Genomic DNA, 27,095 nt, shown 5'->3' on the forward strand with positions numbered 1-27,095 from the left:
CTTAAAGAATTTCCCTATTTTCTGGGAAATGAGTTGTTGAGAGAAACAAATAATTACATTGAAAAAAATAAAATAAAACAGAAACGTTGGAATTGTATTATCACAAAAAAATAAAAAACACTTAAAATACTGGTAAATAAAATAAAATGTTAATAAATATTACTTTTTTTTAATATAGCAATTTAGTTTCCTCTCACTTTATTACAAATCCATTAAATTTAGCAGTATTCAGAACAGAAGAGGAATGTAAAATATAAGTATAAACCGAACATATATTATAAGGGCATTCATTATAAACAACATTAGATTTATTATTATTATTTATTTAATGGGGAATGTTAAAAATGCATTATGTGTGTTCCATTATGTATGCATTACAAATAAACTTGGGCTGATACACTTTACTCATCCAGCACAAATCCAAAATGTTTTTTGTGTGTTTGAGATTAATTGCATGATATACAGTATTGTTCAAAATAATAGCAGTACAATGTGACTAACCAGAATAATCAAGGTTTTTAGTATATTTTTTATTGCTACGTGGCAAACAAGTTACCAGTAGGTTCAGTAGATTGTCAGAAAACAAACAAGACCCAGCATTCATGATATGCACGCTCTTAAGGCTGTGCAATTGGGCAATTAGTTGAAAGGGGTGTGTTCAAAAAAATAGCAGTGTCTACCTTTGACTGTACAAACTCAAAACTATTTTGTACAAACATTTTTTTTTTCTGGGATTTAGCAATCCTGTGAATCACTAAACTAATATTTAGTTGTATGACCACAGTTTTTTAAAACTGCTTGACATCTGTGTGGCATGGAGTCAACCAACTTGTGGCACCTCTCAGCTGTTATTCCACTCCATGATTCTTTAACAACATTCCACAATTCATTCACATTTCTTGGTTTTGCTTCAGAAACAGCATTTTTGATATCACCCCACAAGTTCTCAAGGTCTGGAGATTGGGCTGGCCACTCCATAACATTAATTTTGTTGGTTTGGAACCAAGACTTTGCCCGTTTACTAGTGTGTTTTGGGTCATTGTCTTGTTGAAACAACCATTTCAAGGGCATGTCCTCTTCAGCATAGGGCAACATGACCTCTTCAATTATTTTAACATATGCAAACTGATCCATGATCCCTGGTATGCGATAAATAGGCCCAACACCATAGTAGGAGAAACATGCCCATATCATGATGCTTGCACCTCCATGCTTCACTGTCTTCACTGTGTACTGTGGCTTGAATTCAGAGTTTGGGGGTCGTCTCACAAACTGCCTGTGGCCCTTGGACCCAAAAAGAACAATTTTACTCTCATCAGTCCACAAAATGTTCCTCCATTTCTCTTTAGGCCAGTTGATGTGTTCTTTGGCAAATTGTAACCTCTTCTGCACATGCCTTTTTTTTAACAGAGGGACTTTGCGGGGGATTCTTGAAAATAGATTAGCTTCACACAGACGTCTTCTAACTGTCACAGTACTTACAGGTAACTCCAGACTGTCTTTGATCATCCTGGAGGTGATCATTGGCTGAGAGTTTGCCATTCTGGTTATTCTTCTATCCATTTTGATGGTTGTCTTCCGTTTTCTTCCACGTCTCTCTGGTTTTGCTCTCCATTTTAAGGCATTGGAGATCATTTTAGCTGAACAGCCTATCATTTTTTGCACCTCTTTATAGGTTTTCCCCTCTCTAATCAACTTTTTAATCAAAGTACGCTGTTCTTCTGAACAATGTCTTGAACGACCCATTTTCCTCAGCTTTCAAATGCATGTTCAACAAGTGTTGGCTTCATCCTTAAATAGGGGCCACCTGATTCACACCTGTTTCTTCACAAAATTGATGACCTCAGTGATTGAATGCCACACTGCTATTTTTTTGAACACACCCCTTTCAACTAATTCAACTAATTGCCCAATTGCACAGCCTTAAGAGCGTGCATATCATGAATGCTGGGTCTCATTTGTTTTCTGAGAATCTACTGAACCTACTGGTAACTTGTTTGCCACGTAGCAATAAAAAAATATACGAAAAACCTTGATTATTCTGGTTAGTCACATTGTACTGCTATTATTTTGAACAATACTGTATATCGTTATAAACATGCAACACAACTTATACTCTGAAATGCATGATACATTTCATCATTAATACATCATGCATTGATTTCTCCTTTAAGTAGTAAGTGCTTTAAGCAATGCACTTGTTAAAGCAAAGTTTTTAGGCAAAAAAGCATCTGAAAGCCTCTGTCTCCTCTATGTGTGAATCTGCCCTTTTGACTTCTCCAACAGAGAGCTGTTAACTGATTCAATTCAGTCATGTGAAAGTGTGCTATTATTCGATTTATAGGTGAGAAACCCGATCTCGTCTCAAGCGCCGCTGAAATGTGCGATCAAGAATTATCAGAGGAAATACATGGCAGCTCATTTGCCATAAATCATTAACTCCTTCAAACAGACCCAGTGCAGAGATCTGAACGTTTTCTGCCGTAGGCCGATGAAGTCGACAGCTTATAAAGTGCAGATCTGAGGCACACTGAGACGGTTGTGTAACATTTCCATCACACACACACACACACACACTGTATGACAGATGTTGGTCGTTTCTCAGAACAAACTCTTACTTAACAGAGCAATTACGCAGAACACAAAGACATCCTTTTGAAAATGGAGAACACTTTAGCATATTTTTGAAAAGAGTAATTAATATGGAAATAAGAATATATTTAAATTCGAACTGAATGTCTACTGTAATTATATGCTATTTTCAGTTTCCATGAAAATATATTATAGTTCAAATTTATATTAAATACAAATAGAATCTTTCTAAAAAGATGCCAGCAGCATGCTTAAAGATACTAATCAATTATGCTTAAAATATGCATGAAATGTGCTAACAGCATGTAGTAAAAATTGTTAAAATCTCCAGGATGCTATCAGTAAATTAAAGTTAGATACAGCTTAAAGTTTTTGACCACTTAAGTGCATTTTATAAATGTATATTTTTTTAATAATTAATCATTTTGAAATATGGTGAGCGTTTTATAATTAAAATATACTATAATCATGCTAGCAACATGCTAATTCTTTCTAACAGCATGCTAAAAGATTAATTATGCTAAAAATATGCAAGCAATGTGTTAGAAACATGCTAAAAACTTGGCAATGTGCTAAACGATGCTAGCAATATATTAAATAAAGCTAGAAACATGTTAGCAACATAACTCAAAATGTGTTAAGACATAGAAATCTGTTAACACCTGTCATCAAACTTTATTGATCTAGTTCAAATGTAATATTAAATACAGCTTAATGTTTTGGACCAACCTAGGTAAATTTTGCATGTATTTTAATCATTCACAATTTTGTATGTATATAGCCTATGGTTGAAGTTTAAATAGTTAAAATATACTACAAAACATGTTTGCATTTTTAAATTCTAATAGAATGCTAAAAATGCTAGCAATGTGCTAAATCCTGCTGGCAACATAATACATTCTAACAGCATTCTGAAACATGCTACCAACATGTTAAATCATGTTAGCAATATGTAAAATTTTTGCACCAAGCTAAAACATGTTAGTGCTAAAATAGACTAACAATGTTCAAAATCATGCTAGAAAAGGTGCTACCAAGGTGTTAAATCATGCTAGCAACATGGTACATTTTTGGGCATGCTAAAATATACTAGTAACATGATAAAATATGTTAACAATGTCCAAAATCATGTTAGAGACATGCTAGCAACATGCAAAGTTTCCGCAGAATGCCAAAACATGCTAGTAACATGTTAAAATAGGATAATAATATGCTAAATCATACTAGACACATGCTACCAACATGTTAAATCATGCTAGCAACATGGTAAATTTATGCAGCGTGCTAAAAACCTGTTGAAATATGCAAGCAATGTGCAAAATTATGCTAAAACATGCTAATACAAGATATAAACTTGTTAGCAATGTGCTAAAGGATGCTAGCAATGCGTTTAAACATGCTAGAAACATGTTAGGAACAAAATATCTTAAAAATGTGCTAAAACATTTTAGCAAGGTGCAAATGCATAAATTTGACGTACTATTTCATTGACTTCATTGAGTAAAACCAAACTTTAAAGCTTAAGCCCCGGCTATAGCTTTCTTCATTTAGTGTAAATTTATATTAAATACCTAAGAATGCGTTTTCCTTACATCACAGCAGACGTCTCACCAGCTCCTGCATTCAGATCAGGGGTTTTAGCATGTTGGGATGCATCTGATTGGACCGGAGGGTCAACGCATTGAATATGGAGAGTCAGTCATCATTAAATTAACACAGGACCATTTCGTCTCTGACAGGTCTGGTCAAATCTTTGCTGACACAGGATATTCTGTTTAATGCCCCATTGCCCTTTTAAATGTCAGTTCACTGGTAAAATTTTTTTTTTTATATCAAATCACCTGCACTTCGAAACTAGTGTAAACAGGAGTCTCACATTTTACATGCATTTCCTAAATAAGGATTTATTTATTTTTTTAATCCATGAACTAACCGAATCTACCACAGCTGAAATTAATTATTACATTAACAACTTTTCAAAAACATATCTGGAAAAAGGACATCTGGACATGCAAGAAAAGTTTTATATTCAGCATTAAATTAAAATTTGTAAATATTATATCACTTTATTATAATATTATATTATATTTGTCATATTATATATTTGCAATAATCTAAAGTGAATTGGGGAGGATAATACACCAATTTATAATGAAAATAATTAATTACAAAGCCTATAATTAATTAGATTAATTTTTTTAATCGAGTCCCGGCCCTAAAAATAATGTAAACAAGCAGAGCATGTAAACATAAAAATTAAGATTAATTTGTAATTAAATGTTTTAATTTAGCAATTTATAAAGTATCTATGTTTAAAAAATATTATATATATATATATATATATATATATATATATATATATATATATATAATTAAGTGTCATTGCGCTGAGCTATTTGGCAAAAAAAAATTAATAAATAATGTGTTTAGATGGAAATGATGGAGGAAAAGAATGTGACTTTTGCATGATTAGTGCTGTGTGATTTGTGAATGAATCAAGCTGTTACTGATCGTCAGAGTAAATACCGCAGCTGTGACTTAAATATGTTGTTTTACGCACAATCAGGAAAGCAGTTTTCCGGATCCATGGCTTCTTCGGCTGTCTCAGAGTATTCATCTTCCTCCTCGCCGGGTTTCCTGAGGTCGATTGTGCTGCCCTCTGATAGGCTGGCGTCGTCTCTCTGAAAACCAAGAGAACCAATCAGATCTCCTGACCAATGAATCACACATTTCACCTTTCCAGTCACTTACTGGACTCCTGAGATTTTAAAAACAAAAACAAAACAACATTGTGATTCAGAGAGATTTACAAATTAGTCAGTTTGACTGAGGATTAGCTTGACTCATTCATTTCTAAAATACTCCATACGCCTATAAATAATTAGTATTATTATCAAATAATGAAATATGAAATCTAGTTCTTCAGTGACGGTCAATACAAGACAATGTGGAAACCTTATTGTGTGTCATGTGGTCAGAGGTTTATATTGTGAATGCAGAATTTGTCAGTGTTGAAAACATTGCTTGTGTGTGTGTGTGTGTGTGTGTGTGTGTCTAATTCCAGTCGGTTCAGCGCGGCCATGATTTATTCTGGTATTCAAAGGTTAGCGTGTCTCCAGGTGCGACTTTCGTTTCCTTGTCAAACTGTGACACACTCAGTCCATCATCACGTCTCTTTAAATGAGAGGAAGCTCGTGCTAAGTGGAGCGCTGAGTGTGTGTGTGTGTGTGTGTGTGTGTGAGTGATGTGGGTGTCCAATGAAATTTAACACCAGACCGGCCCACAGCTTCCACAGGACGATAAAAAGACCACACAATGAATGCATGCCTCACTACTGCTCTATTGTTCCACACAATAGAAAGGAACAAGTGTATTGTAGTTGTAGTTCATGTCTATTAAACTGCAAGGATTACATGCTAGTTACTTCTAAACACGGACAAAGAATATGCATTAAAAATGTCTTTCCCTTCAAGAAAAATCAATCAAAAATATTGACTGAGCATGTCCAGGTAACATTTTAAAATAAAAATGAAATAAGATAAAATAATATAAAAATAAAATAAATAAATAAATATTTTCAGCAAATTTTTTGGCAAAATTCATACAACTTTTTTATTTTTTTTACACATTATTTCCTTTGATACTTAGAATCCTTAAATATACATTAACATAAATACTTTAAATGTTTTAATTTATGCTAAATTAAATGAAAAATTGCCGTCAGATTTTTTACTATAAAAAAAAAAAAATCACACATTTTTGTTGTTAATTTGTTAACTTTTTTAGAAGAAAAAATGCAAAGGAATAATTAAGATCACTTTTTGGTTGTAAAATGTGCTTGATTGTCATGCAAATTGTAATTGTCATAAAAATTAATTACTATAAAAATAGGCTTATATTATTTGTGCAGAATAGAAAGCTATGTTTTATCTTGAAATAATTTAAATTAATAATTTTAATTTCTGCTGAACTAAAAAAAAACGTTTAAATATTAACTTCGTCTTTAGTGTTTAGTGTTAAATTTTTCAGTGCTAGTTGTCATGAAAATAATTTTACAATGCAACAAAAAATGAATGCTTCTTTTTCTTTGGGCCAAATAAAATATAATGCAATGATTTATCTGGATTTTAAGGTGAAATATGACCTGTTTTTTTTTTCTTTAGAATCTATTTAGGCTAACAATCTTCTGGGAATTGCAGCTCTGGGCATTTCCAGGATTTTTTCCCTAAAAAAAAAAGTCAAGTAAGGAAGAAGACAAAAGCAGATATGTGATAATGGCCTGTATCAGTTTAACCTAATTTAGCATCCATTCTCACTTAACATCAGATTTTAACATCCAACCTCCAATCTTTAAACACATATACTTATCAGCGTTTTTTTCTCTGCTATTGTATGATCTGATGAGATTGAATTGAAATATGATCCGTTTATTTTCTGAGCACTCAGCAAACAGGTAATGAGCTCAGCATTACATCATCAATATCGCTGCATTTTGTCCATGTCAGAAAGCATGACGGCCCATTAGTGTGCAGCTTTGTTTGTCTTGCACGCAAACTCAAGTTTGCATGTGGTTCTCGCCGGCGTGCAAGGAATCCCAGCGCTGCAAACCGGCCACAAAAGCCCTATAAATAACCTCCCGCAGGCCTGCGAGAGCCTGGATGTGGCATTCGGTGCTGGAATCTAATGAAATCAGAGCCGTTTGAGTGCCATCAGCGAAGCGGCTGTCTAATCGCGCTGATTCGACTGAGACTGAGGCGAACGAGCATCAATAAAAACCGAATCCCAACACTTCATATCCACCTGCCGAGAGCCGTCGTCCGTAAGTCACACAGAACCACATCAATAACACAATCAAATCACATGATGCCATTAGAGCCAGGATGTAGGACACATCCATACCGCATTATTACTGGACAAACCTGAGATCAGATCTGTCTGACTGAGTGTCGTCTGTCTGTCTGAGCAGTACTGATGAACACAAGATGAAAACATCGTCATGTGTTTTCTATTAGGGTTGTATGGTTTGGGGAAAAAAATCTAAAAGCACTTTTTCTGTGAATGCGACATAAAATGCAAGTATTTTGTTTATAGGGCTGCACAATAAATGTCTAAACCATCAAAAAGTCTAAATCGAGAATCACACCTGGCACAAGTAGAGCAATGTGCAAGCGAGCAGAAGAACAAATGCGTCTAAATCTGGCAAATTATGGGTCATCAGAGTTTGAACTATAAGCGTTTCTCAGAATGAGCTTGGGTCTTATTTGAAGAATCACCAGATCCACAGAGATGCACCGAGACACACATTCTGAGAAACTTAGAGACACACAGAGATATACAGAGATGCACAGAGACATGCAGATACACTCAAAGTCAGACAGAGATGTATAGAGACACATACAAACACACAGAGACATTCTGAAACAGATATGTACAGAGACAAACAAGAGACACTTAGAAACAAACAGAGACACAAAGACACAGTGAGAAACAATGAGACAGTCTGAGACATGCAGAGACAGATAGAGACACTCAGACACACAAACACACTGAGACACGCAGAAACATGCAGACACACAGAGACATAAGGAGACACACCAAGACACTGAGACAAAGACTTGCAGGGACACATTGAGACAAACAGACACAAAGAGACACACAGAGATATTCAGATACACTAAGACAGAGAGAGACATGCCGAGACACATAGGGACAGAGACACTCAGACACACAGAGACACTGAGACACACATGCAGAGGCACACATATACAGACAGAGACACTGAGACACACAGAGACAAAAGAGACACACCAAGACACAGAGACAAAGACTTGCAGGGACACAATGAGACAGAGACACTCAGAAACACTGAGACACACCAAGACACCCAGCGAAACACTGAGACAGAGATATGCAAAGATACACTGAGACAAACAGACACTCCTTAACAAAGAGACACACACACTGAGACAGAGAGAGACACAGAGTGACTGACTGAGACATGCAGAGACACATAGAGACAGGGACATTCAGACAAACAAACACACTGAGACACATGGAAAAATGCACAGACACACAGACACAGACAGAGACACAGAGACACACACAGACACACTAAGACACAAAAAAATGTGCAGAGACACACAGAAACAAAAAGGGACACACCAAGACACTCAGAGACACGCTGAGACAAACAGACAAGCAGAGAGAAAAGCAGAGACACATAGAGACAGAGACACTCAGACACGCTGAGACACATGGAAACATGCAGAGACACACAGATACAGACAGAGACACTGAGACACACAGAGACAAAAGAGACACACCAAGACACCCAGAGACACACTGAGACATAGATATGCAAAGACACACTGAGACAAACAGACACTCCTAAACAAAGAGACACACACACTGAGACAGAGAGAGACACATAGAGACTGAGACGTGCAGAGACACAGATTTACAGAGACAAAAGAGACACACCAAGCCACTCAGAGACACACTGAGACAAACATACACTCAGACACAAAGAGACACAGAGATATTCAGATACACAATGAGCCAGAGAGAGACACGCAGAGACTAACTGAGACATGCCGGGACACAAAGGGACAGAGACACTCAGACACACAAACACACTGAGACACATAAACATGCAGAGACACACAGATACAGACAGAGACACTGAGACACACAGAGACAAAAGAGACACACTGAGACAATGAGACAAAGCGAGACAGAGACAGATACGCAGAGACAAAAAGAGACACACCAAGACACTCTAACTTAATTAAAATTAAGCAAAACATAATATTTTTTAACATTTCAAAATTTAAAATATAACACAATATCAACTTCAGATTAACTGAACTGTTGTATAAAATCACATTTATACTTGTTATATTTGTGACACAATCAGCACTCGTGTGATACTGTTTCTAGATATATAACAACTCAAGCTCCAGCAGCAACATTTGAGTCAAAATGTATTCATTACGGTGGTTAACTTGAAGCGGCGAGGTTCTTCAGGTGAACGCAGAGCGCTCAGGTTTGATGTGATGTGTGTGATGGTGATGTTGGGTCATGTGTGTCTGCTTGTGTTTGTCTGTCTGCTGTGTTCAGTGATTCAGGTGTGATCCTGTCGACTCGGAGCCCAGCGGCGACGCTCTGACATTACAGCACTGCGAAAACCAACCGCATGAAAGCACAACAACGACTGAAGCACACGTCACATATTTATAAATAAATCTATATATAAATAAATAAATATTAGTATACTTATCAATATTAAATAAATTATTATTGTATTTGTATTATGGTAAATAAATAAATAAATAAATAAATATTAGTATTTAATACTTAATATTTTAAAATGTATATTAGAATTTTTTAATAACAATAAAATAAACAAATAAATATAAGTATACATAAGATACTTAAAAATATATATTAGTATTAGTATGCCAAAATAAATAAATTAATTAATTAATATTATTATAGCTATAAATAATTAAAAAGATGTATAAAATAATATAAATAAACATATCTATAAAATAATTGAATAAACGTATATTAGTATTATTATATTAATCACAGAATAAACAAATAATTACTTATATTTGTGTGTCTATAAACAAGCACACAAATGTAGATTAATATTAGTACATGTAAAAATAAACAAATGTATATTATCATTTTTATATCTATAAATAAATACATAAATAAATATTAGTAAACATATGCATAATTAAAATCCATATAATTAAGAGCCATATACATATTTTTATAACACAAAAAAAACCAAATAAATATTAGTACACCTAAGATACTTAAATATATGTATATTAGTATTAATATGTCAAAATAAATAAATAGTGTATATTAGTATCAGTTGATAAATTAATATCAACCTATCTAGTCTAATCTAATAAATGTAATGTAAATGTAAATGTAACAAACATATACAGTATTAATATTAGTATTACTATAAATAAATAAACAGATAAATATTATTATGAAAATAAATATTTTTAATTATATAAATACATAATTTAATTAAATAAATAAATAAATAAATAAATAATATATAATATATTATAATATATAATATATATAATAATAAATTCCTTGTTAAATTCCTAAAGAAATAACACCAGGCACAAATGCGTCAGTAGTTGTCATACAGTAAGAGCTCAGAGCTATGAAATGAAAATGCTAATCTTGAGGAAATGCAAAATTACAGTATAATTTAAGTCTCGGGGGCGTTTGTGTCACTCTTACACCCATATTCATATACAAATCACCTCTTATTAATGACACCAGAAATAGAAGCTGTTCTGAACAAACAGCGTCTTGTGCTTCCCACATCCTTGATGATTTAATAAGACGGGGAAAGTTCTGGACTATTATCAAGCTTTACAGTGTGTTTGTGATTCGGGGGAAGCCCAAATAATCTGTGCCTAGAGGGAAAATGACAAGAGATATGAGAGAAAAGACAGCAGAAGATCGAGCGAGAGACGACAGGTGCAGCGCCAGATAAAAGAACAGCTAAACGAAAAGATAAAAGAATGAGGCAGAACAGGTGTAGTGAAAGATTAAAGAGATGGAAAAGAAACTGCTTCATCACAGGTGCACGACTACTAGATTTATTTCTAACAGAGAGAGGATTCCAGTCATTCAGAGAGAAGCTCTTATCACACACACTTTCAGTCTGAATGCCTCCGAGTCTAATTGATCTGGCGATTAATAATAGTCTCGCTGTTGAAGAGTTCGTCATGCTTTCAGTGGTTTGAGACCGACCGCAAACAACACTGGGGTTATTAACTGAACTGGCTTTTTTTTTCTTTTAACTGAAAATAAAATAATTGTTCAATGAAAAAAATAAAAATAAATAAATGTGAAAGAAATAACCCTTTTTTATTCCAGCCATGGCTGCCAAAAACAAGATTCACTAAAATATCTTAAAAAATAAATAAATAAATGGAAACAAAAGACATTAAAAAAAAATACTTAAACTACAATTAAAATGAAAATACAAAAAATATATATATATTTTTTTTTCTGTGTAAAAAAATAAAATAAAGTAAATACAAAAAATACAAATTATATATATATATAATTATATATATATGTTGTTATTATAAAATATTTTTATACTTACTTCACCTAGCTGCTTTAGCAATACATCTTCATTTAGTTTAACTTCATGCACTAAAATAAGTAAAAATAAAACTGAAATAACAATAAATAAATAAATAAATAATTAAAAATACAACTAAATGGCTAAACCTTCAAAACAGAAATATTAAAATATAAAATCATATATAATTTTACAAATAATAATATTATTAATATAAAATATATAATATAATAATTTAATATTTATATAAAATATAAAATATTTTTTTATATTTGATATGAAATATATAAAGTATTAAAATATTAAAAATATGAATATTAAAAATGTAAATATAAAAAAATTATAACTATTTACAAATATAAAAAAACTAAAATATAGAAATAAATACTATATTTACAATCACAAACATACGGTACATACATACATACATTTATATATTCACATGCAAACTCACACAGACATACAGTACATATGTATGTGAATTTTATGCAAAGTCTTTCCTAATAACTCATAAGTTTATGTGCATCTGTTGATTTCACACACACACACACACACACACACACTCAGGCTGTGTTTCAGTAGGTTTAACCTCAAGCCTTTTACTCAGTCTGGCCAATATGTTCTCATGTACACATGAAACACAAATAAATCTGTCAGTGACATGCGGCGAGAACACGGCATGCATGAAGGAAAAACATCTCCGGATGAAGACGCAGGAGAAAATAGCAGTTGCGCGTGGGCGTTCAAAACTGTGCTTCACATTCGTCTGAGAGCTACTTATTAGTCTCTGTGCACTCAACCTTGTCTGACCGGGTGAAGAGACAGAGACGCACGGCCTGGAGGAACAGAGCCAGACGAACAGAAGACGCTAACAAGAGCGGACGAGGCTGATCTGAGGCCAGCCGGACACACATGTCCTCAACAGTGCTGGGGATCGTGCATTTCAAGTAACTAAGTTATGTAATAAAATTACTTTTTAAAGTAACTAGTTAAGTAACACATTATATTTTAATTAAGAAGGACTGCTTTTTAAATTTAGTAGCACCTGTTACTTTGTTTCCTTTGTCTTGACTGACAGCTCTAGTGTTGCCATGTTGAGAGAATTCAAGCGTCTGCACAAAAACAGATTCAGTATTCCTCAAATATTCCTCAAAATGCATGCAAACAGCCAAATGCCAACTCTAAATATTATACAAAATTGCAATAATTAAATATGTTTGATTAGACTAATATCATTTATGTATTTAATCACATTTGAGATCCTGCACCACAAAATCGGTCATAAGGGTATTTTTTGTGTGTGTGTTGTGTATATTTATTATGTATATATGAATACACAACCATGCATGTATATATTTAAGAAAAATATGTTGCTTTTGTATTTTAAATGTATTTAAATGTGTCCACAAAAGCAGTCTTAAGTCTCTGGTGTGTATTTGTAACAATATAAAAAAAATAGACTGTATGGGTCAAAATTATAGATTTTACTTTTATGCCAAAAATCATTAGGATATTAAGTAAAGATCATGTTCCAAGAAGATATTTAGTAAACTTCCTACAGTAAATATATCAAAACCTAATTTTTGATTAGTAATATGCATTGCTAAGAATTCATTTGAACAACTTTAAAGATGATTTTCTCAATATTTAGGTTTTTTTACTCCCTTAGATTCCAGATTTTCAAATAGTTGTATCTCAGGCAAATATTGTCCTCCTAACAAACCAGACATAAATTAAGAGATCATTTATTCAGCTTCAGATGATGTATACATCACAATTTTTAAAAATGGACTTTAATGACTGTATATTATAAATATCTTGATATTTCTAAAGGGGTTCCCCAGGGTCCTATTTTGGGACCTATTTACCTTGATTTATTCAGGTTTCAAAAACTGACTTATGACTGCAGTTGTGTCTCATATATGATATAATTTATATGATTATAAATATATGCATGTAAATATTTTCAATATATATGATGCATGTGTTTGTCTTTATATATACATAATAATATACACAGCACACATATATATGTATTATATAAACAAATCTTTTATTTTGGATGCGATTAATCGCGATTAATCGTTTGGGAGTACTAGAAAAGTCATTTTCTTTTCGGAGAGAGTAATTCGAAATGTAATCTAATTACACTATTGAAGATGTAATTAGTAACTAGTAATTAAGTGCTTTTTTAGAGTTACTTACCCAACATTGGTGCCAAAGCATAACGGCCCAAAACAAAGTAAATTTTGCGTGGATCATAATGTGATATCACGATAAAATCGAGAATACACGATACTTGCTAATATCATAAGTGTGCATGGTTTAGTTTCTTTCACTCACCGGTTTGATCTCCTCTCGCTCCTCCTCCTCGCTCTCGCTGACCTCTTCTTCTTCCTCCTCCTCTTCATCCTCTTCCTCGGGGAACTCCAGGTCGGACTCTCCGGGAGCGATGGGAACGCTGATGGTGAGGCTGGGGTTGGTCATGTAGCTGTCGTCCTCTCCGCTGCGCTCGATGACGGCCGTCCCGTTGCCCTCGGCCCAGTGCGTCTGCTGGCTCAGTCTCTTCAGCTTCAGCATGGCTTTGGCCTCCTTGGCCTTCTGCCGGCGACGCTTGAAGTTCCCGTTGAAGAAGTCGCAGAGCGCCAGCCGGAGCCACAGCATCCCGCGCTGGATGCGAGCGATGGCGATCTGCAGGTTGTTCATTTCGCCGTCCTCGTCCGGAGCCGAGAGGTTGTCTGCGCTGAAGGAGCTCAAGAGCAACGCCAAGAAGAGGTTTAAGACCTGAGGAGAGAAGAAGAAACACAGCACTCAGAGAAGAGCTGTCGAGAAAACACTCAATATCTGCAAATCCGCTTGTAGCTTGACTCAAACCAGCAGCTCTTCTACCTGCTTTTCTTAACATGTTTCTGATGCATGACAAAGCTTCTGCTAAAGTGAAAAAGCTGCTCAGTTTCAGGAACTAAAAATGGGAAATATTAAATACAGTTAAATACAACAATTATAATTTAATTGGATAATTCCAATGACTGACTTGCACTTTTGACTACCAATACATTTCTATGACTTTCCTAGTTTATGATATTTTTTTTAATCCACAGCAATAACAATTTTTAAATTGTATTTTATTTTGTATAAAAAATGACTATATATGTATATATGCACACAATTTTTTTATTGAATGTACTAAATTTTTTAGCTACATTTAAAAAAATTTTTTTGAGTTAGTCAACTAAATTTGTTTAAATGTAGCTTGTCATCACAATTTTGTTCATTCAGTAAAAATAATATATATATATATATATATATATATATATATATATATATATATATATTTATTTATTTATTTATTTATTTATTTATTTATTTATTTATTTATATATACTATTATAGCTTTTAAGGAAAATTAAAAATGTAGAAAACGTATTTTATTACTTATTTCTCTATGTGTGTGTGTGTGTGTGTGTGTGTGTGTGTACTCACATAGAAATTACAGCTGCAATGGAAAATTTAAATAAAACTACTATTTTAGCTTGTCTTGTGTTATTTTTAATTAACATTTTAATTTAATTAATAACAAATTTGCTTATTTTCTAACTTTGTATTTACAGAAACAAGGACTTGCAATTGAATAAATAATAAAATAAGATAAAATAACATCAAATAACTAGATCCTGTAATTCTAATAAATGAACGTTCTACACCTTCCATCATATTTTAATTTTCCAGGTATGGAAATGACCTCACACGGCGAGAACCAATCAGTCTGTCAAAGAAACAATTTCAAAAATCAATTGACTTTCATCATCACGCCAAAAAGGCCATTTTTTTTCGAGCACAGTTACAGTGCAATGAATGTTTCCAGTAAGCAGACGCCGTCATTCTCCACAAAACTCATGCACTAATGTTCTTTAAACTATGATGCTTTTGTGCAGCTTTCATGAGTCTGACAGCATCGTGTCAGAGCACACCTTCACGCTGTGAAAGTGAACGGCGTCAGGTGTTTTGTGCGGCGCAGCAGAAAGAGCGTTGACTGAGTAAACGATGACACTAGTTCTCAAGGCACCGCAGCATGACTTTATTCTTCTGTTCCTCTGCGTGAAGGCAGTCGAGCTCTATAGCTGCTCAGAATAAGCGTCTCATTTCAGATGCATCTGAGTCCGGCTGCAGTTCTCGTGTAAAGGTCTCATGTTCTGTGACACGGGGAGGTTTTGTCACTTTGAGGCCTGTAAACAGCAGGTGAGATGTGGAACTGGTTTTAAATGTCACATCTACCACCTACACACTCCGAGGGGGCGACAGGCCTCGCTCAATGGACTGTGTGTGTGTGTGTGTGTGTTTGATTACACACACACTCTGATAATCAACTCGAGCGTCGTGAGCGGCTGCAATTTCCTGCCAATAATTGTTCGGCTGCAGTTCATGAATGAAAGAAGCCAATCAAAATTATTAAACGTCTGACGCTCGGAATCCCTTTCCCTGCAGTTGCACAAAATTTCTCACAAAACAGAGCTTACAAAACAGTTTTCACAGAAATGTCAAGCTAATAATATTAACATCAGTGCCATTTTCTGAAGCAAAACACAAGCACACACACACACACACACACACACACACACTTGATATATGCAGTATATGAAATATGATTTCAGTAAATTTTCATTTTTAGCTTTTCTAATTTAGCATAATGACAATTAAAAACATGTCTTCTAATGTTTAATGTGTTCAAATAAATAGATAAAATCTACTAAAATAGTGAAATAAAGTAACAACAAATTAAATCGTTCTTCTTGATTTATTATTTTATTACCAGTTAAAATTCTTTGTTTTTGACAAAAAGCTATTTCTACCCAATAAAATATTTCTGAGCTTGATGTATATGTTCAATGCAATGTAAGAAATAATAAAAACAAACCCACTATTTAAATGCATCAATAAAATCATTAGAAAAGTACATCTTCAATGCAATATAGAAAATAAAAGTCTAGTATTAGATAGATAGATATTTCCAATATAGTGTAGGAAATATTACAAAAGCCTAGTATTCAATTGCATCAAATCAAATTGACAAAGTATATCTTCAGTTGAATGCATGAAATCTTCAGTATAATGTAAGTCACACACTGAAGAAATAATATAAATGTGTAGTATATGAATGCATTAAATAAAATAAAACATTAAATATTAAAGTGTAATATTTAATTGTATGAAAAAATTATATATATATATATATATATATATATATATATATATATATATATATATATATATATATATATATATATATATATATATATATATATATATATATAAAATCTTCAATGCAATATATGCCATACACTGCAAAGACAGTATAAAAATCTAGTGCATTTGAATGCATGAAAATAATAATAAAATAAAAATGCATATCAATGTAATGTGAAAAATAATATATAAATCTAGTATTTGAATGCATTAATAAAAAAAATGCAAAAGTATATCTTCAATGCAATGTAAGTCATACAATGCAGAAATAATATAAATGTGTAGTATATGAATGCATTAAATAAAATAAAACTGTGTATCTTCAATGCAATGTAAGATACAATATTAAAGTGTAATATTTAATTGTATGAAAAAAAAGAAAAAAAAAAAAAATATATATATATATATATATATATATATTTATATATATCTTCAATGCAATATATGATATACACTGCAAAGACAGTATAAAAATCTAATGCATTTTAATGCATGAAATTAATAACAAAATTAAAATGCATAAATAAATAAAAATTCTAAAGTATATCTTCAATGCAATGTAAGTCATACACTGCAGAAATTATATAAATGCCAAGTGTTTAATTGCATAAAACAAAATAAAAATGCATACCATCGAGGCAATGTAAATAATGCATGAAATAAAATGCTAAAACCAAGAGTTGAGCCACAATAAGTAAACTAAAACCCACGAGTGATTAAGCTAAATCACAATGTCATAAAAACAAAATATAACAACATCCCCATGTGAAAACTCAAATGCACATGAGAGAGAGTCTGATTGGGAGCGTGCAGCTGCCCTGTCGGCTGTCTGAGGGCCACAAATGTTGCCATAGCAGCACATTGTTTCGGTCACCTGCACAAAGGCGAGTTGTGAGGTCACATGTTCAGTCACACGGCGTGGCATTGTTCCCGAGAGCCGCCGCTGCTGCTGTAGCCCTGGTGCAAAACTCACTTCAGAGTCGCAAATATCAGAGCGACGGCGGGCTGCGCTGCTCAAAGGTTAATTAGAGACTAAATTAACATCAGCTCTTGTAAACATGACATATTGCTAAATTGCTGCTGTAGACGCTTGCAAAGAGTGCGTGGGGTTCGACTGCACTGATTCTGTACTCAATGCACATTGTGCTTCACAAAGAAATACTGCATTTATGCATGACTATAACAGTGATGTTTGCATTAGGAGAGAGATCGGATCACCTTACCTCTGGCTGTGTTTACTGACGCACATCTGTCACCGCACTCTTAAAATACTCTAATCTGGATGTTTGGGAACAGTGAGAGCTCTCCTGCATTAATTTGTTCAGAAATGGTGTTAAAAATGGGATATAGTTTTATAGTTTAAAATTAATGTTTTCTATGTGATTATATAATAAAGTGTAATTTATTTCTGTGATGCACAGCTGTATTTTCAGCATCATTCCTCCAGTCTCCAGTGTCACATGATCTTCAGAAATCATGAAAATATGATGATTTACTGCTCGAGAAAAATTTCTACAAATTTCTATTTAGTTTAGCTTAATGTACTGAATAAATGAATAAAACTAAATTAATAAAAAAGAAAACTTCAAGTAAAATTAAAACGAATACAGAAAATGCAAAAATAAAAATATTAATAAAAAACAGGGTTATTTTAGTATAGCTTTTTATTAATATTTTAAATTTTTATTCATTTTAGTTTCAGAAATATTTTTCATGTTTTTCTCAGTTTTTTGTGCTAATTTGCCTTGGCAAATAGCTGAAATAAAGTAAGTTATAACCCTGAAGAAAACTATAACAGTATCTCAAAATAACACTAATGCATCATTGCTGAATAAAAATGTTTATTTCTTTAACATTGCTTTGCTGACCTCAAGCTTTTGTACAAGTACTGTTATTTTTAGCCGCATTATGCTGAATATGAATCAATAAATTACACAGTAAAGTCTTTAAATGTGTGCTTGAAGTGCATTCAAACAAACATACAACATAAAACAATTACAGTATTGATTAGCTACATAGATGAAGCCATAAACCTCACAGAGCCCAAGTCTGTCTGAGTGATTTGCAGCTGAAGTCAGTGTGATTCTGGCTCAGGTTAGACGTCACAAATACGCATTTGGCATCCTAATAGGTGACCGGCTGCTCCGGTTACATTTCCTCTGTGGATCACAGTTTCCAAGACAGTGTTAAGTTCACTTGATAACACTGTAAACGGTAAATTATTCGTGAGCACCTTTGCTGACTTTTCAATAATTACGTTTGGCGCTGAAGCCCAGAGGTCACAGGAGAGGTGAGAACCGCCAAACCTTTCAGTGACTCAGAAATAGCCAGAAACTGTTTAATAAAGTTTAATGTTAACATCTGTTTTAATGCATGAGTCAGCGTGAACTAACGTCTAAGTTCTTAGCTGATAAAACCAGTTTTTCATTATTTGTTCATGTTGATTCCAGTGTTATTACTACTATAGTTTTATTTTATTATTGCATTTTTTTGATTTAGAATTTATGTGTATTTACCATTTTTTTTCAGTAAATGTTTTAATTATTTTACTGTGTTTTTAAATCATTTTTATTAGTTATTGTTTTTTAATACGACATTATTTTTTATTACATTTATTTCAGTTTTAGTAACTTTAGTATATCAAGTTAAACTAAATGTACATGAGAAATTTTGCTTTGCGGCTGAATTAAAATCATTTTAAGATCTTTAAATATTTTGCTTCAGTTAATGTTTATTTTATTTATTTATATTTGTCTGGTTTGTTTTAGAATGTAGTTTAACTATAATGACCCTGATTAGTTCACTAAGATAAAAGTATGTGATTAACTAATGAAACCTAACTGTGTTTTCCCCCTTACTGTTAACTATTACCAAATAATCAGCACTTATTACTTTTCGACAGACAGAAATATATTTTCTACACTGCTTTTGTTTTCTTTACAATCATTTACAGCATTATCTATTTTATTATATTTAATTTCCCCAGTCTCTCCATGTTTAAGTGGATGATTCTTGGCCAGAATATCTGCAATCGAGTCAGAACTCAATATGAACTGAAATATTTCTCAAAGATGAAACTTAAAACCCATTTGAGAACTCTCTGGGAAACAGCAGTGTGTTAGTGTGTGACCAGTTGAAGATGTTTTGCTCCCTTTACTTGTATTTTTAAGCAGCGTGGTTGTTGTGATGTCAGACGGAAGTTTGACACCAGTGACAGATCTGGTGTCAGAAAGCAGACCTGTGGACCGTGATGACCCAGAACCCCACTGAAACCAGGGCCAAAGATCAATGTGTAACTTTAACTACTGTAAAATCAAAGCTTCAGTGAGCTCACACAGCGCTGGTCAATACTGGAGCTTCACACGGCCTGGACAAATTAACTTCAGACGATCGTACAGTTAGATATCATACAAAACGTGGAAAATTACAGTAGAGCGAGTGATACTGAACCAAACCCACAGTTTGAATTAATTATATAAATATATATAAATATTAGGGGTGTACATTTGCATGAAAAGAAAAGTAAATTGAAGCTGGCAGCAATCAGAACATAACTCGGCTTAATATCAGACTCGAAAACAAAATTGTTTGTTAAATGTCAACATTTGAAGTGAATTGTGTAATTCTATTTGGGTCACAGAATCTGTTGTGACAGAAACAGCATGAAAGATTGATTGTTACCACACTGGTCATCTAATTTTAATATTATTTCTATAATATTTTTTATTAGGTTTTATTTTTATGCTTTCAGTTTTCGTTGTAGTTTTGTCATTTGTTTGGCGTTTTTGTAATTTTCTATGATAATAAAAAAAAAGGTTTTAATTTATTTATTTTAGTGCCCTAATGTCGACTTATTTTAGTTAATTTTTGTTGTTTAATTTTATATTTTTCATTTTATATTTTATTAAAGCTTTATAGTTAGTCATAAAGTCCAATCTCATTTTAATATTATTTATATCATATTTTGAATTAGGTTTTATTATTATATTTTCAGCTTTCGTTTAAGATACATTTACATTTACATTTTACATCTTGTCATTTTATTTATTTATTTATTTTTTTCATTTTTATAATTATTGATAAAATATTTTTTTAAGGTTTATTTTAATTTTAAATTGTATATTTATTAAGTTCTCTAACATCGACTTTAGTTATTTCATATTTTTTATTTGTACGTCTTCATTTTCTATTTTTACCAGTTTTATCATCGATCACTAAAGTCCCAGCTCTATTCTCCCCACTTCACCCGAGCCACAATGAACTGCATTATGCTCATATCCTCCTAACACAATGAGGGTTGCCCTCTCTGCTGGAAAGCCAAGGACCCACAGAGGAATAAATCACAGCTCGGCCACCAGCGTGGCATTTCAATATGTAAGATGAGATGCTCTATCAGCTGGCCTTGAATCCACAGCACCATCCATGAGCTTCACGTCCGGTTCAGAGAGGTTATAAAAACATGCGTGATGCATTTGATCCCGTTTCACGCTGAAAATGATGAGTGGAGTCCACCTGAGCCCGGCACATTACCTGATTGGGCCGGTTTATGGATTCATTGATGTGACTTTTAAAATAATTCTGCTACTTCAATGCATTTTTTCCATGTTGGATTTCTAACACATGATGCAAACATTCATTCCCAGCACTTCAGGCCAAGAAAATAATAAGCTGTGCCCTCTGGACGCGGTTAAGCGTGGGGAGTGCCGTCAGGTTTGTTGTGGTGTTGCAGGTGTTGCAGGCAGAGCTCACCTGAGGATGAGGAGGATACATGAGGTGTGTGAGAGCATCAGGGGGTGGAACCTAACACACACACACACACACACACACTTCACATTACCTGCACTGACTCATCCTTTAATTATCCCGAAATAAACAAGTTATTTGAATTCATGGAATTTTGATTCAAGCGTTCCTGGAAGAATCTGCTACAATTAGAGTTCAGACTGAAGAGGCTTTAAAGCTTTTATATCTTAATATGATACAATATTTGACCTGAGGACATGGAGGATGATTCAATGTTTTTTAAATAAAGTTGAGACGGACAGACAAAGAGAGGGATGGAGGAACAAATAGAAGCATAGAATAGACAGACAGACAGATAGATAGATAGATAGATAGATAGATAGATAGATAGATAGATAGATAGATAGATAGATAGATAGATAGATAGATAGATAGATAGATAGATAGATGGATAGATGGATGGATGGATGGATGGATGGATGGATGGATGGATGATGGATGGATGGATGGATGGATGGATGGATGCATTTTCTCTGGATGGATGGATGGATGGATGGTGGGTCAATACATTGAGAGAACTACAGAACAATGGATGGAAGGATGCATAGAATGATAGACAGAACGATAGAAAGAATGATGGATGGATGGACAGAACAACAAACGATGGATGAATGGATGGATAGAATAATAGCCAGAATAATAAATGGATGGATGGAAAGAAAGACAGAATGATGGATGGATAGACAGTATGCCAGAATAAACAACAGAAGTATGGACGAATAGACAGACTAATAGACAGATTGATAGATAGAATGATGGATGGGTCAATGGATTGACAGAACCATAGAAGAATGGATGGATAGAATGAAAGACAGAACAACAGAAAGATGGATGGATAGGATGATAGAATGATGATAGAATGAGTCGATGGTTGTACGGATTAATGGATAGAATCATAGACAGATTGACTAACAGAATGATAGAATGATGGATGGATGGATAGATAGATCCAAAGAACTGTTCATGAGAACTGCAGCAGATAAATCTCAAACATTATCAAACAGATGAACATTGCAGAACTGACTCTATCAGCACTGCCTCCGTTCATCATTTTCTCTCTTCTTCTAATTTAGTCTTCGTGAAGACCTCCCCTTCAATTAAGAGCACTAATTATTTACATTCATTAGCAGTTAGTCGCAGCGGTGCAGCTCTGTAACCCTGAAGTGGCCCTCAAGAACACGTTCCTCTCGCTGCTGCATCTGAGCTCATTATAATAGAGGGCGGAGCTTCATGATTGATGCTCCTCCGGTTTATCTGGAGCTCCATACAGTCAGAGCAGTAACGCTCTTCACGGCCACTTGAGGCCTCGCTAATGAAATAATGCACTCCAGAAAACATTAACAGCCCATGAAAGCTAATGACGCCATTGAGATTCAACACAGGAGGAGCTTCTGATAAAATACCAGCACAGCACAATCTGCCAGATAAATGACAGATTATGTGGGTTGCTAGGCAAACGTCACTGCTATGATTGCTTAAATGCGGGGTTAATGACCTCTAACATTACTGTAGGCATTAAAGTTGTGTGTGTTTGTGTTCCTACAGCATTTGTGCTGCAGACAAGCCACCTGGAAACTATACAGAAGACCTTAGCAACATTCAACAACAACAATCACCTAAGCAACCCCCTAGCAAGCACTCAGAACACCTTATCAACTACCTACTGTGGAAAACCAAAAAAAAAATCTTAGCAACCACCTAGCAACTATTCAAAACATCCTAGCAACCACCTACTGTAGAAGCCTTCCAGAACACCTTAACAACCTCCTAGCAACTACTCACAACCCTTTAGAAACCTCTTAGCAACCACTCAGTACACATTAGCAACCCCATATCAACCACTCAGAACATCAAAGCAACCTCTTAGCAATCACTTTCGAATACCCTATTAACCGCCTAATGTAGAAACCTCCAAGAACACCTTAGCAACCACTCAGAGCATCCTAGCAACCGCCTACTGTAGAAACCTCCAGGAACACCTTATCAACCTCCTGGCAACAATCTAGAACATCTTAGAAAAACCTCCTAGCAACCACCTGGTACACTCTAGCAACACCCTTATTACAGAAACCTCGTAGAACACCTTAGCAACTTCCTAATAAACACATAGAACATCTTAAAAACCTCATAGCAACCACTAAGGACAATTAATTACCCAGAACACCCTAGCAATGACCTACTGTAGAAACATCCAAGAACATCATAGCAACCTCCTAGCAACCCCCTATCAAATACCCAGTACTTCCTAGCAACCACTCAGAACAACCTTACAACCTTTCAGCAACCACCTACTGTAAAAACCTCCAAGAACACCTTGGCAACCTCGTAGTAACAGCCTAGAACATCTTAAAAACCTCCTAGCAACCACTCAGTACACGTTAGCAACCCCCTATCAATCATCCAAAACACCCTAGCAATGACCTTCTGTAGAAACCTCCAAAAACACTTTAGAAACTTCCTAGCAACCACCCAGAACACCATAGCAACCTCTTAGCAGCCACCCAAAACACCTTAGCAACCACCTACTCTACAAACCTCCAAGAACACCTTAGCAATGTTTAAAAAAAAAACACACAACCGAAATGAAGTGAATCCATCGAGATCAAATGGATTTAATTTTTAATGAACTGAATAATCTTAATGACCGTAAAGAGTGAGCTGAAATATTTTGATGATGTTATATAACGTCTCCATGATATATGATTGTGGTCACACAGGGCAGATCCCGTGTGTGTTTCAGATGAAGTCCTCATTCCCTCAGGACGCTGTTTCCGCGATACGCTTCATTAGCTGGGAAGGTGACGCATCTAAGCGAGGATTATGAGCTAGGTTTTTCTCAGCGCTTCACCTGCCCACTTACACACACTTCAAATACACACTGAGAGAAAGACTTGTTGTGTGACGCAGTGGATCCGTGAGCTCGTTCTGCAGGTATCTGAGGTGCCGCGTGTCTCACATGCCTCGATGAGAAACACAAAAGTGCTCCTACACTGACCCGATGCACCGACCACGGCCTAAAAATACAGCATTACCTAAGCGGCATTATCATATGCTACCTCTGATGAAACAACAGGTGTCAAATGTGTCCATCGGTCAAAGGCTGGAGAACAGAAAGCGCAGAAACTTTCTCCACACAATACACAAATCTGACTTATTTTACAAGTGTTAATGCTTTCATTCAGAAAGGATGCATTTGATTGATCAAAAGTAACGTAATAATGTGACAAATGATTTATCTTTTAAATAAATGCTTCTCTTTTGAACGTTCTATTCATCTGTGAATCCTGGAAATATCAAATGTATTACAGTTTCCCAAATATTTAGTGCAGTACAACTATTTGCAACGTTGATAATAATTTCAGCTGGACATCACGGAAATAAATGTAAGTTTAACAGATATTCACATAGAACGCAGTTATTTTAAATTGTAATACTATATCACATTTTTAATGTAGTTTTAATCAAATTTAATGCAGCCACTGCCACTGTTGTGATAAAAAGTCAGTTAAGACAAAAGTGACTGCTAAAAGAATGAATGTAATTTTTTTAACAACATCAGGTCAGCAGCAAAACTACCTTCAAAGTGAATAAAAGTCATACAATTAATAATAAACTATTAGAGAGTCGCTGTGTTTGTGTTCATTTGATGAACTTCAAGATCACCACTTCACCACAACCCGCCAAAATAAAAGTTTGGTTTAATTTGTAGAAATATGTTACTGCTGCACAGTAGAATAAACCTCTCACAGTTAAAATAATAATAATAATAATTTATTTAAAAACACAGAAACTCCAAAGTCTTCAATGCAACCTGCCAAAATAAAAGTCTGCTTTAACTTGAAGAAATTATGACAAAAATATATTACTATCGCAAAGGAAAATTTACATTTTAAAATACTACTACTAATAACATTTATTAAAACATTATTTTTTAAAGACAATCACAAAAATTTTCTTAATTTTTAAAATAAATATGTTTATATTATTTATATAAATATAAATAAATAAAAGGAATGGTCACATATTAATTTGATTAAATTGTTAAAGATAAATAAATAAATAAAAATGTGTTTTTGATAGTATGTTTATATTTTACATTATAATGTTTTTATGCACCCATCATGACAGGAAAATAATCCACTGTAAACACATAAGGGTGCAGTCATGCCAAGAAAAAATACCAATAAATAAATAAATTTAAATATACAATAACTATATATATTTGGACATAAATCCAGCACTACAATCTCTTGTTGTCTATGTTTACATATAAACATAATGTTACACTTCCGTCTCTGATAATCATTTCCAAACATTTCCAAGCAAAAAGTAAAAAGCCTGACCCAGAATCCAACTTTACACCTATTTAAGATATTTAACCAGCAGCTAAAGTGTGGAATTAACCAGAAGCATTCACACACACACACACACACACACAGCTGAGGAGAGCTGAAACCCCAGATCCTGTTACACACACTATCTGGACGTGACAATCACAGGCGGCTCATGCGATCAGCCGGTGAACAAGCGTTTTCTCCCTAAAAGGCCAGGATGATGCTGACGAACACTCACAGCAAACACTGGCTGTCCACTGAGACAGACGTGAAGTAAACTCTCACATGCTCCTCAAACACTCACTGAGCTTCAGTCTAATCAATGACATATAAGGACAATCACGACTAAATATCACAGAGACTGAAATTGGGAATTTTGTTATTTTTTACTTGTTGCTTCTCAGGCTGGGAAGTCCAAAAAATGAATAAAAAAATCTTATATTTAGCAGTTCTTTAAAACCATCAATAAAAAGTGGAAACAGAACCAAAATGCAAGTATTGCATTTAACTAAAACTGAACTGTAACACTGAGCTTTCATTACTTGAAATAAAACAAATGCTAAATTCAAATTTTGATGTACTGACGTAAAAACACAACAAAAATACTCAAATTAAGTAAAGTTAGAGTTAATATAAATAAAAAAATTATATCAAAACCTATATTGGTATCTCAATGAAACTAAAATAACAATGAAGGAGGCATAAACTTATTTGAAAGAAGTCCCTTCTACTCAGCAAGAAGAGAAAAATACAGTAATTTTTTAAAATATTATTACAATACATAATAACTGTTTCTAATTGTAACATATTGAAAAATATAATTTATTTCTGTGATCAAAGCTGAATTTTCAGCATAATTACTCCAGTCTTCAGATTCACATGATCTTCAGAAATCATGTGATTTCAGAAATGACTTCAGACAAACTACAAACATCAGACTGAACTCAACTGTGAGTGTCGTTCCCTCAGTAGTGTGCTCTACATCA

At 33.9% G+C, this 27,095-nt stretch overlaps 1 protein-coding gene across 1 annotated transcript in view; it reads right to left on the minus strand.

The window, feature by feature from the left end:
• Positions 1–27,095, minus strand: part of LOC113042611 (sodium channel protein type 2 subunit alpha-like) — a 55,571-nt gene that overhangs the window by 23,517 nt on the left and 4,959 nt on the right. The window contains exons 3-4 of the mRNA XM_026201589.1: positions 14,072–14,512; positions 5,153–5,273 (exon numbers count right to left, since the gene is read on the minus strand). Coding sequence (XP_026057374.1) covers positions 5,153–5,273; positions 14,072–14,512 — 562 coding nt within the window. The remainder of the gene's footprint in view (positions 1–5,152; positions 5,274–14,071; positions 14,513–27,095) is intronic.

Source organism: Carassius auratus, chromosome 24 (assembly GCF_003368295.1).
Source record: "Carassius auratus strain Wakin chromosome 24, ASM336829v1, whole genome shotgun sequence".
Taxonomy (NCBI): domain Eukaryota; kingdom Metazoa; phylum Chordata; class Actinopteri; order Cypriniformes; family Cyprinidae; genus Carassius; species Carassius auratus.